This window comes from Phyllostomus discolor, chromosome 5 (assembly GCF_004126475.2).
Source record: "Phyllostomus discolor isolate MPI-MPIP mPhyDis1 chromosome 5, mPhyDis1.pri.v3, whole genome shotgun sequence".
Classification (NCBI taxonomy): Eukaryota; Metazoa; Chordata; class Mammalia; order Chiroptera; family Phyllostomidae; genus Phyllostomus; species Phyllostomus discolor.
Window position 1 is genome coordinate 124,420,357 of NC_040907.2, and position 13,670 is coordinate 124,434,026.

At 37.1% G+C, this 13,670-nt stretch overlaps 1 protein-coding gene across 4 annotated transcripts in view; it reads left to right on the forward strand.

Moving 5' to 3' along the window:
• Nucleotides 1–13,670, forward strand: part of MICU1 (mitochondrial calcium uptake 1) — a 235,893-nt gene that overhangs the window by 141,015 nt on the left and 81,208 nt on the right. For all 4 annotated transcript variants that reach the window (XM_028512754.2, XM_028512756.2, XM_028512757.2 and 1 more), the window contains 2 exons: nt 1,726–1,808; nt 7,366–7,563. In XM_028512754.2, the coding sequence (XP_028368555.1) occupies nt 1,726–1,808; nt 7,366–7,563 (281 nt within the window). The remainder of the gene's footprint in view (nt 1–1,725; nt 1,809–7,365; nt 7,564–13,670) is intronic.

A 13,670-nucleotide genomic window follows, 5' to 3' on the forward strand; every position in this document is an offset into this window, starting at 1 on the left:
ACAGCTGTATAAATTTGAAGCACCAAAGGAAGAAAGTAAATTACTTAGTTTCCTTTACCAGAACACTTAGCATGGTAAGAAAGGAGGGCTGTTATATTTATGCACATATATTATTCTAATGCATAAGTATAATAATTATGTTTTGATTGATCTAAGAGCAATAAGAAAGTCAAAGAGCTTTCATCACTCACTTAAGAGAAAGAAAATATACCATCTTCTCAGGTTCTGCATTTTTTTATTTTGCTTTTTTATTTTATTTATTTATTCCTAGAGGGGAGAAAGAGAGGAAGAGAAACATTAATGTGCGGCTGCCTCTCATGTGGCCCCCACTGGGTTTATCTTGCTTTTTAAATTTCAGTCTTATTTTACCATTTAAGTATACTTCACTCAGTAATTTGTATATCCAACTAACATGGTTGAAATAGGGAGCCAGACAGCTAACAATATGCTGTTCTGCCTTACCTCGGGGCCATAGTCACAATGAGTAAACTAGTAAGGATAGTAACCTATTGGCAGAAGGATATCCACTAAACTGAGTGTATTTAAAATGAGGAGACTAAAAAGAACAAAGTAGAAAGCCAGCTTGTATTTAAAAAAGCAAGACAGAGGCTTAAGAGTTTCAACTTCTGCTCTAGCTGGTGTGACTCAGTGGATTGAGTGCCAGCCTGAGAACCAAAGGGTCACTGGTTCAATTCCCAGTTGGGGCTTTGTGCCTGGGTTGCAGACCAGGTCTCCAGTAGGGGGTGCATGAGAGGCAACCACTCTCTCCCTTTCTTTTTCTCCCTCTCTCTTTCCCTTCCCTTCTCTCTGAAAATAAATAAACAAAATGGTTTTTTTTTAAAAAAAAAGAGTTTCTGCCCTGGCTGGCGTAGCTCAGTGGATTGAGCGTGGGCTGTGAACCAAAGTGTCGCAGGTTCGATTCCCAGTCAGGGTACATGCCTGGGTTGACATGACCCCCAGCAACCCCACATTGATGTTTCTCTCTCTTTCTCTCTTTCTCCCTCCCTTCCCTCTCTAAAAATAAATAAAATAAAAAAATAAAATAAAATAAAATAAAATAGTTTCAACTTCTTTGCAGTAGTATGCCTCACCCAGCCAGACTTTTATGCTCAGGTTAACATTACTATATTTAAGTCACAGAGCAAACAATACTAGTATTGTGCAGCTAAAGTGGATGGTGTCTAAGAAAGCAAAGCAGAAGTATTTAAAAGATTACTGAAACACAAAGATAGACAAGTGCAATTTTTTTAATCCTCACCTGAGGATATGTCTTTGTTGATTGTAGAGAGAAAGGAAGGGGAGGGGGAGAGACAGAAACATCGGTATGAGAGAGAGACATTGATCGGTTGCCTCCTGTATGTGCCCCAACCAAGGATCGAAATCGAAACCTAGGTATGGTCCTGACCAGGGATCGAACCTGCAACATTTTGATACACTGGGACAATGCTCCCACCAACTGAGCCACCCAACCAGGGTGACAGATGCTGTCTTTACTGCCTATAGTAAAATTCTCTTTTGGTTTTATGGAGTATTGTGAAAAGGCTAATCTAGATAAATATGGTAGTATTCTGAGACTTGATATTACATTTTAGTGTTAATCTGTTTTTCTTAAAGAACTGGGTTTTTGTTGTTGTTTTTTTAAGTCAATGTCATCTAAATATTTTTTCCTCCCTCTCTCCCTTCTTCCTTTCCTGCTGTCCTTCCTTTCTTCCTTCCTATTTGCAGCTCCTCAGAGAAATTTTGAAATTGCCTTCAAGATGTTCGACTTGAATGGAGATGGAGAAGTAGACATGGAAGAGTTTGAACAGGCAAGTTGTCCTGGAGTGTTCTTTTAAATGCATTCATATTTAATCTGTTTTCATGTGCTTGGAGTTACTTTCACCTTGGTCAGCATACTCAGATGCTGTCCAATTTTTAACTACCTAATGTGACATTTTTCAGTTATTCACTTATAACATGTGGGGTTTTATTGTTTTCACTGTAAACATAAGGAGTTATTTTTAGCATATGATTAAGGTCAAGCTTGCCCTGATTTCTCATTATGAATTAAACTATAATGCTGAGAGGCTAAGTTATGGATATTCAATCACATATTCAGTCAACATTTATCAAACAGTTCCTTTGTGCCAAACATTTCAGAATACAAGGACGAATGATAAATAAGAAATGCACACAGATAAATATTTCAAAAGACCTAGAGACATTTACTCAAATTTGCCCCCTGTGTCTATCAAACAGTCTTAAATCTACAGTCTGCTTAGAACTTCTGTTATACTACTTCGCATAAAATGTAGAAACTTTGCAGTCATATAGTTCCATTTACTCCTCCATTCTTTCTGCTGTAGTCCTATGTATTACCTCTGCCACATATGATAGTCCTCCATTATCCATTGGAGAAATGTTCCAAGACCCCCAGTGAATGCCTGATACTTGGATGGTACCAAATATATACACTGTGTTACTTCCTAAACATACATACATATACTTTGCAGTTTTTTTGGCATATCCAAATTGTCAGCACCACTGTTTTTGTGCTAAAGGCCATCATTAAGTAAAATAAGAATTACTTGAGCATGAGCATTGTGATACTGTGACAGTCAGTCTGATAACTGGCATGGCACTGAGTGACTAACAGGTGGGTATCAGATAGTGTGTGGACATGCTGGATAAAGGGATGATTCACATCCCAAGTGGGATGGAGCAGGATGGCGAGAGACTTCATCACACTACCCAGAATGTCACACAACTTAAAACTATGAATTGTTTGTTTCTGGAATTTTTCACTTAATATTTTTTGCCCATGATTGACTGAGTGTAACTGAAACCATGGAAAGTGAAACCATAGATAAGGAGGGACTACTGTATGTTATAAGCCCATAATACATTATAATTTTTGCTTTCATGCTCATATTTTTAAAGAAAATAAGAACAATGATAGTCTGTTATGTTTACTCACATGTTTACCATTTCTGATGACTTTCATTCCTTCCTGAATAACCTGGTTTTCATATACCATTTCCCTTCAACTGGAAAAACTTTAGCATTTCTTCTAGTGCACATCTGTTGGTGATGAATGAATTTATATCATTATTACTTATGGAAGGAAATTCTAGATATAGAGTTGTAGCTATAGATGTAAAATTCTCAATTATTGTTTCACTACTTCTGATTCCTACTGATGAATAGTCACTGTTTATTTGAATCATTGTTCCCCTATATGTAACATGTTGTTTTTCTCTCTCTGCTTTCCAGAGTTTTTTTTTACCTTTGTTTCCTAGAAAATGTATTATGATATGTTTCCATGTGGTTTCTTTCTCTTTTTTTCTTTCAATCTTTTCTCTCTACTTATCAGACTATATAATCTCTACTGATTTATCTTCATGATAGCTGATTCTTCAGTCTTAGCATCTCTGCTGTTAAACAGTCCGGTAAATTTTTATTTCAGATGTCGCATTTTTTAATTCTAGAACTCCCATGTCATTTTTTGTATAGTTTCTTTCTCATATGAAATGCCCCATCTTTTCCTTACTATAAGCATATTTTATATCCTGAGTACTATTATAATAACTGCTTTAAATTCCTTGTCTGCTAATTTCTGTCATCTAGCGAATGATCTCCATTGATTGCCTTTTCTCTGGAGAATGAGCCAAATTTTCCCATTTCCTCATACGTCAAGTAATTTTGGATTGTAGTCTAGATATTAGAAATGTCATGTCATAGACTATGTATTTGGATATATTCATCTAAAGAGAATTAGGGTTTTGTTTTGTTGTAACAGGCTATTAATCTTAACTGGATTTAGCTGGAGTTTATATCTAGAATTAGGGGCTCCCCTCTTTGGATTCCTCCTTTCCAGGATTTTCCCCCTTTCCAGTGGTTGTAGTTGCTGCAAAATCTGTCCTCTGGTTTTTTAAGCCAGAACAACTGAGGACACCAGTCCTCCTGATGCAGACTGGGACTTCCTTTAGGCTGAAACTCACATAAAGTGGGAAACTCACCCAGTGCTGTTTACCTTCTTCTGTGTGTCAGCGCCCCTCCAGTATCTGCCCATGGTCACTCCTAGTGCCTTCAATTAGTTGTTTGGCTTATTTTGTCCATAGTATATTATTGTCATCTGAGCCAGGATTGGCCCAAAAAGAGCTACTCAACCATTAACAAAAGCAGATGAAGGCCTGTTTGGTACTAAATGCTAAAAGAGGGCTTCAGGCAGGCCTAAGAAGCAGGAAGGAGAGAAATAAAAGTAGGAAAGGGGGAGAAGGAAGGGATGAAGAGAAAGAAAATAGAAAAAGGAAAAAAATATGGTTTTGAAATAGCTGAAGAAATTACTTAGGGTACCCCTCAGGAGCAAAATTGTCATAACTTCCCTACTCCTATTACAGACAGTAAACTTTGGGTTTCAGTTTAGGGCACACGGGTCTTACTTTTGGCATTGCTGCTGACGTTCTGAATGAGTTGGGGCAGTCACTTCACCATTCTGTTCCCTGGTCAGGGAAAGGATGCTAATTTCACCAAATGTGATCCCTTGATAGCTGCTAGCCTTATTAACCTCATGCACTTCACAGTGTTGATCACAGGAAAACTTGATGTAAAACTCTTTAGAAGAAAATAAAAAAGTAATTATAAGGTGGCTCATGAGTGAATGGCTCTCAGAAGTTTCTCTACTTCATCTTTCTACACTTTACTTTCTTGTGAAATATAATAATTTATTAAGTTGAAAATATACCAGCCTTTACTGTGTTTTCCCAGGTAAACGGGTATTTCCTTGACAAGCTTATAAAAAAAGTTGAACAGAACCAAATGAGAATGTCTTACATTTCATCATCATGTGTCTTCAAAGCTAATGTGGCATGAGCAAGCTAATAGCTAATATTACTCTTTCATTCATCTTCCAGGATCACTTTGGTCATGCATAAGCACAAATTACTAAAAAGCATCTATCAACTGTAAATAGTCAGTGTGAATTTTCTCTGACCTTGCTATCACAGTTTTTTTTAACCCATTTCATAGCAATCATAAAGTGGAATTAACCTAGCAAAAGATATTATTTGGGCTACATTCACCTAAGCTATGACAGAAATGTTTTTTAGTATGAAAGTATGAGAAGTGATAGCTATCAATTGTGAAACAAAAGAAAAGGAATGAAATTTTAATTCAAAGATCATGTTTTATATTTCTCTTCATTTTCTCCACAGCATATAGTAAGCATTCATATGACTAGTTGATGTTTTGACAGATTTTTATGTTATACCATTAACAAATTATCTAAATAAAAATATTCTAAGAAAATATTTCCCACCTGAGAAATACTAAGAAAACAATCTCTCTCTGGCTCCCTGGCTCTCTGGCTCTCTGTCTCTCTCTCTCACACAGAAAATCTAGTGATACATACTTTTTAAAAAAGTTTTTAATGAAAGAACACTGATCGTTAGCAACAGTTTACACATAAGTGCGACAGTATTTGTACTGTACTGTTATTAATCATTAATGAAAATGCTGTAGCATTAATTTTCCCTAAAAGCACTTTTTTCCTCAGTCACTTACACAGATACTCTCAGCACCACACTTTGAAGCTAGCATGCAGTTCCCACAGTGGGAAGGCTATAAGCTGTACTATTTATAGCCACAGGCAAAATTTAAATCATGGTAGGTGCTCACCATGCTGATGCTCAATACTGGTTCATATACTGCTAATTCAGTACTGCTATTGGAATATCCTTCAGTTCTCATACATAAATAAAATGAATTATGAGCTTCCTTCAAATAGAAAAAGCATTTTTCTGATTGTCCCATATTTCAATTTATAGTCTAAAAAACTCAACTTAAATAATTTTAAAATCCATTGTATACCTGGCTTTCAAGTCTCCATGTGCCTGAAACAAAGGTCAACCAATCTTATTTACGTGACAAAACATGAACCCAGAAAAAATCATAATCAAAAGCATTTATGATATTAACTTAAAGTTTCAAGGAGACCCAGCGATACTGAACTCTATGAAGTTTTCTAGTGAGAAGAGTGAGGCTCGAAGAGGTGAAAGGACCGGCATAAATTCTGCTCTCTCCGCGGAGCAGCCCAAGCAGCCTCCGCAACCTCGGGCTCCCGGGCAAATTATTTAACTGTGTGTGCCTCAAATTTCTTACCTGTGAAATAAGGATAATCATAGAGCTTCTCTCATAGGATTGTTGTGAGCATTAAAAGAAAGAATTGTTGCACATTGTAGGCAAATAATAAAAAATCAATAGATAGTTTTCTCTGTTTCCCTTTTGTAATATTTTTTCTGGATGGGTATTTGCTTCTCTTTTAGGTTCAGAGCATCATTCGTTCCCAAACCAGTATGGGGATGCGTCACAGAGATCGTTCTACTTGTACTCGTTCTCTTGTACTGTCCCACCCTTTATAGAGCAGAGACTTTTAAATTGTCTTAAATAGGTCTTTTTTATGGTCATAGATATTAAGTAAAGTAAATTTTAAAAATTTAACTAAGGTAAATTCATTGTTGCAAATCTTAAGTTTCTAAGTATTACACTTTTCTAATTTGGCAATTTAAACACCAAGGCTACATATATTGTTTATTTATGTAACAGGGATTTATTTATCCTTACATATCCCAATTTTAATTATTCTGAATAGCTGTGGGTTTGGCTGGTTGGTTGTTTTTTTGGCTTGTAAAGAGGTAGAAAATACTGCAGGAACTTGTGAAAAAAAAAGTGATAGCAACTCGCCTCAAAAGGCTTTCATATGTATTGTTAGGCCATAGTTGCTACTCCCAAAAGTTATCTTTTCTCAAAAAGTTCATTAAAACTTCTCAAAGATTGAACTAATTCCCCCATATTTTCTTGGAGAACTATTTCATACCAATTTTGTATTTCATGCGTCATGCTAATAAATGTTATCTCTCGTAGATGTTAAGTATTTGCCTATAGCTGTCCTGTCTCTCATCACAACTAGAGAGTCATAAGTAAAAACTGAACTTTTAAAAATTCTCCTGAGATATGGAAGGTATTATTGTGAGGTTGATGATTATTTATTGTGAGAGAGGTTTTGAGCCTCAAAACAAATGCAGACTCTTTTCTGAAAAGAGATTTTGAAGAGGGTCCCAATTTTAAAGGTGTCAGTTACCTCTGTGAGAATCCTTGTTCTGCTGCTTGCTAGCTATTTGACCTTGAGCAAATTATTTAACTGTGTGTGCCTCAAATTTCTTACCTGTGAAATAAGGATAATCATAGAGCTTCTCTCATAGGATTGTTGTGAGCATTAAAAGAAAGAATTGTTGCACATTGTAGGCAAATAATAAAAAATCAATAGATAGTTTTCTCTGTTTCCCTTTTGTAATATTTTTTCTGGATGGGTATTTGCTTCTCTTTTAGGTTCAGAGCATCATTCGTTCCCAAACCAGTATGGGGATGCGTCACAGAGATCGTTCTACTACTGGTAACACCCTCAAGTCTGGCTTGTGTTCGGCCCTTACAACCTATTTTTTTGGAGCTGATCTCAAAGGGAAGCTGACAATCAAAAACTTCCTCGAATTTCAGCGCAAACTTCAGCATGATGTTCTGAAGCTAGAGGTAGGACTTCCTCTATTCATTGGACTTCAGAGGGTCATGGCACTGTCCATCACACGTGCACATACAGCCACTGGGTTGGGAGGGCCTGCATTATTGCATTCTTTCAGCCTGCCTCCAGCTGTGAGCACTGATGACCTTGAACCTAATCAGTGATTTACAATCTGACAGCAGGTAGGAATATGTTCTGTGAAAATGTCTAGGAGTAAGATGATTCTGGGCGTGAAAGCAAAAATGCCTAAACTGAACCTCTTAATTGTCTTTGGATGTCCAGCTTGAGGAAAAAGAAACACAGGGGCCAGAGTGGTTCTCAATCTGCGCGTGTATCCCCAGTTTTATGTGCAGTGCATGGAAGGCACCAGGTGGTGGAGGTGAGGAGGGATCCCACTTAATGCAACTGAGACAGTTTGAAAAATCACAACTGAATTTCCCTTATTAATAAGAACTCTGTTGTGTGTCAACCATAGCTTTAAAATATTTTTTAAAAAACAACTCTTGCTATTCATGCTATAGGAGAGAGGCAAAAGTAGGATAATACTAAAAATCAGATCTAACTTTGAAATGTGCTTTTGTATTGTACTTGTTTTCAAAAAATAGTATAAGTGATTTTCAAAGAATTTACCTCACCTGGCTGGCGTAGGTCAGTGGATTGAGGGCAGACTGCGAACCAAAGCATCGCAGGTTCGATTCCCAGTCAGGGTACATGCCTGGGTTGCAGGCCACGGCCCCCAGCAACCACACACTGATGTTTCTCTCACTCTATCTTTCTCCCTCCCTTCCCTCTCTAAAAAAAAATACATACATACATACATACATAAAATCTTTAAAAAAAAAGAATTTACCTCAAAAAAAACCCCACAAAGTAATGTATCTCTGTAGTTCAGCCTCTTTGAGGAGGCTCTTATAGCCCCTATAAGGGGTATATATATTATTATTTATAAATAATATATATAAATATATATATATAGCCCCTATTATTTACATATATATATATATGATTTTATATGTGTGTGTATACACATATATATGTGCATATGTGATTTTACATATAAATATATATATTTCACTTGTATATATAATTTATAAGTGATATATACACCACTTATATAATTTTTATATATCACTTATATATATAATTTTATAAATATATATTTTATATATTTTGTATATATCACTTGTATATATAATTTTATGTGATATGTATATCACATAAAATTATATATACACATGAAATATATATATTTTTATATAAAATCAGATTTTTACACATACATGAGAACACCCATAAGAAAATGAAAGACCCAAGGAAGTGGCTAGGCCTAGCGTTTACACACTAGGTTCAACTAAGAGGGGCAACTTGCATTTATGAATTTTGCATTCTCATCACCAGAGAAGGTGAATCACAGTCAAGAGAAATCTATAAAACAGAACTTGTTAAAGTAATTCTTATCGTCCTTTAGTTTCCCCATATATGTTAGTTACTTTTCTGCAGTTGCCTTTCTGTGTTTCCTTCCTGCTGGCAGAGGGAGGCCGTCTTTCACACAGGACTTCCATTTCCTGCATTTAGGAGTTAACCAGTTTTGGTGTAAGGGTTAGTATGTATTAGATTCTAGACATATGCTTTGGCCCCTAGTATGCATACCTAGAGTAGCCTTCTTTAGAAACTTTATGACATAATCTGGGAATATAAATTATTTAACTTAGTGATTGTGTAATTACAATTTAACAGAGTATAGATCCATAAAATGTAGTTGGAGAATAAAGCACAAGCTAGTACTTCTAACAAACTTTAAATAACAATTCAGGGTCATTCAGAGCATGGAGCAGGTGCCAGTTCCATAGTCTAGCTTAACACTCATTCCCAGACATACACGTGGGAGTCTCAAGAGACAGAGCATGGGACTTTTGTCTTTTGTCCTGCGGTGCTGTCCAGCTGACAGTCCACTAATATATTGTATAGATTGCCAGTGAGGTAAAATATTAAAAGCAGATGAGGGGTTTCATACATGGGTACCTACACGTAGCCTACATCCAAACGCAGAAGAAAAGAGATCTAATAGTATATAAGATAATTATTCTAGAAAGCCTCCTTGTTTTTGACATTGACTTAGGATCATCTGTCGGCTTTGGGCCAAGATGTTCTAAGAATGGTACTGTTTGCCAATTAGCAATTCCTCATGTAAGAGAACCAATTGACTCTTTTGTAAAAATACCCACCCTAACATGTAATAAATATTCTATAAATGTTTGTTAATTCCAAGTCCATTCTTTCCATAGAGTAGTGCAAGTTTAGTGAATAAGAGGCTCCTTATCATTAACACCCATATTTAAAGTTTTATGAATCAGTATTTTTCCTTCCCAACTAGATTTGTAATTCTTTGAGAAGGTATGATAGCAGAAAGAGCACAGGTTTTGGTGCTCACATAATGAGACCTTGGTTAAAATGTTTTTCTACCACTTATTGGTTATATGACATTTGATGAGTTTTTCCTCTTAGAGCCTAGCTGCACAGAGCAGTGTTTAAGTGAGATAAGATTTCTCATGGGCTGACTTATATTCCCCCGTAATTCCTATGTTAAAGCCCTCACACCCAGTACCTCAGAATGTGACCGTACTTGGAAATAGGGCCTTTAAAGGGGTGGATTTCTGATCAAGATGGTGGCATAGGCAGACATGGGGGTTGTGCCCCCTTTGCACAACCACATCAAAATTACAACTGATATATAGAAAAACCATCACTCAGAATCATCAGAAATCAAGTCGAATGGAAGTCTGACAACTATGGAATTAAAGAAACCACACCAATCCAGACTGGTAGGAGGGGTGTGGATGCGGAACAGTAGATAAAAATTCGGGAGGGATATCTCAGGAGTGAGGAGTCCCAGTCCCATCAGGGCCAGCCCATGGTGCCAGTGCCAGGAAGATAGGTCCCCACAACTTCTGGCTGAAAAAAAACAGAGGGGACTTAGTTGGTGGAAGAAACTTCTGGTGCCCTAAGCAGTTCCTCTTAAAGAACCCACACATGGTCTCACCTACTCAGATTCACTCTCTCAGATCCAGCACCAGGGTAGCAGCTCGAAAGGTACAGTGGTACACAGGGACAGACTGAAGTGTTTGGCACCAAGGCAAGCAGAGGCCATTATCCCTTTGCTAAACCCTCCCCTCATAGATCTGGTAAGCTGGTGCCATGTCTGTGACTCCATCAACCTGGCTAACACTGTTTGACCTGCCTTGGAGATCCCCTTGACGCCACCCCACCCAACTTACAGGCCCACCCAAGACACATCATAATTAAAATGCCAAAGGTTAAAGATAAGGAGAGAATCTTAAAAGCAGCAAGAGAAAAGCAGTTAGTTACCTACAAGGCTGTTCCCATAAGACTGTTAGCTAATTTCACTAAAGAAACTTTGTAGACTAGAAGGGATTGGCAAGAAATATTCAAAGTCATTAAAAGCAGGGACCTATAGCCAAGATTGATTTACCCAGCAAAGCATCATTTAGAATCAAAGGGCAAGTAAAGAGCTTCCCAGACAACAAAAAAGACATCATCACCAATCCATTATTATATGAAATGTTAAAGGGACTTCTCTAAGAAAAAGGAGATCGAAAATATGAACAATAAAATGACAACAAACTCACAACAATCAACAACTGAACCTAAAAAACAGAAACAAAAACTAAGCAAACAACCAGACCAGGAACAGAATCATAGAAATAGAGATTACTTGGAGGATTAGCAGCAGGGGAGGGGGAGAAAGGGGGAAAAGGTACAGGAAAAAACTGATATAAATGGTAGGTAGAAAATAGAAAGGGGGTGGTTAAGAATAGTATAGGAAATGTTGAAGCCAACGTATATGTATAACCTATGGACATTAACTAAAGGGTTAGGGAATACAGGTGGGAGGGGGTGTGCATGGCAGAGGGGAATAAAGGGGCGGGTGGGACAACTGTAGTAGCATAATCAATAATATATATATATATATATATATAAAAAGAAAAAAATAAGAACATCAAAACTATGAAAAATAAAATGGCAAAAAATACAAATCTATCAACAATTTAATATAAAAACAAACTAAACAAACAAGAAGAACAGAGGTACAATCAGGGATACAGAGTGTGTTTTGATGGTTATCAGATGGGAGGGAGTTGTGGGGTAATGGGTGAAGAGGTGAAGGGATTAAGAAGTACAAATAGGTAGTTACAGAATAGCCATGGGGGTGTAAAGTACAGCATAGGAAATGGAGTAGCCAAAGAACTTATATGCATGCCTGCGGACATGAACGATGGTGTGGGGATGGCCTGAGGGGGTAGCAGTGCTGGGTAGAGGGGGGCAGAAAGGGAAAAATCTGGACAACTGTAATAGCATAATCAATACAATTTATTTTTTTAAATGTTTTTAAGTTAAAATAAGGTCTAGGGTGGGCCCTAGTCCAATCCTACTGGTGTTTTTATAAGAAGAGGAAACTTGGGCACAGGGGACACCGGAGGTATGCATGCACAGGAGGACAGTTGTGTGAGGAGAGAACACAAGGGCAGCCGACGGCAAGCCGAGGAGAGAGGCCTCCGTGGAAACCAACTGTGCTCATACCTTGATCTTCGACTTCCAGCCTCCAGAACTGTGAAAAAGTAAATTTCTGTTGTTGAAGTCACCCATTTGGTGGTATTTTGTTATAGGAGCCCTAGCAAATATACCACCTGGCATGCACTTTGCCTTTAATAAGTATTCTTTCACCTTCTCTTGTATGCCCTCTGTCACTTAGTATGGCAGCTGGCACATAGTAGGCACTTAAACAGGTATTCCCAGATAAATGAGCAAAAGGCTTTACATTCATTTTGAAAATGATTTTCTCATAAAACATCTGGAAAATGGAGCAATTTTTCTTTTTATGAAACACTTCATCTTACTTTTCAAAGTTTGGGTATTTCTCCCCTCATTAAGTATGAAATATGTCATCATCACAGCCAGGAGGAAAATGGAAATGATTAATAGTTCTTTCATATGAGTTTTATAATTTGGCCATTCTTTATATTTCTTACTGGTTTTATTTCTTTACTTATCTACTTTAAAATTTTAGGTCAAGGAGATTTACAACTTCATTTAGTTATTCCTTTTTTCCCCCTCATCACAGTAGCTTTGAGAGTGACAAGAACACTTCATCTGTCAAATTTAATTTCAGAGGGGCTGGGAAGAGGGCAATGTCCATGCCTGCTCCAAACCAGGCAATTTATATAGATCACACGCTTTCTTTGTTTTAATTCCCACCCACCCTTTTGGTTTTAGTGGTATTATACCCGTGTCACAGATGGAGAAACTGATATTCAAAAAGATAAAAGTCACAGTGCTATTAAATGGTTGAGTCAGGATTCCAACTCAGTCTTTCAGAATGAATTATGTTCTATTCCTCCTCTAATTATTAGTACTTTTAGTCTGAGATGAGATTTCTGTATGTGACTTATTTGGAGCTCTGAAGAAAACAAAATATTCTGAAATTTAGGAACAGAAAAGGACCAGGTATCTATAGACTTCTCTAGCACCATCTTTTCCTAGTTCCTTTGCCCCTCAGATTGAGTGTTATGACTAAGGAGAATTACACTGTTCTTTTGTGTAAATTAAATGGCTACCTAAACTAGACATTTGATTTCTTTTCGTAAGAACCGTTAGCTTGTTAGGTATTTTTATTTTTTTCAAGATTTTATTTATTTTTAGAAAGAGGGGAAGAGAAGCAGAAAAAGAGGGAAAGAAACATCAATGTGTAGTTGCCCCTTACACACCCACTACTGGGGACCTGGCCCACAACCCAGGCATGTACCCTGACTGGGAATCGAACCAGTGACCCTTTGGTCCAGAGGCCCACACCCAATCTACTGAGCTACACCAGCCAGGGCCTGTTAGGTATTTTTAAATGTTTGTATGCTCTTAATTCTGGTCAAGTTTTTTTATTGTACTCTTATTTCTCTATTTGGAAACTCAAAAAAAAAAATAGGTTGGAAGGAATGACTTAATACACAGATTTTAAAAAATATCTTTTGAAAAAAATATTTCCATCTAAGGCCACCAAGAACTTGAGTCAAGTTCCTTGGAGACGGATGCCAAGTCTAATTCCAGT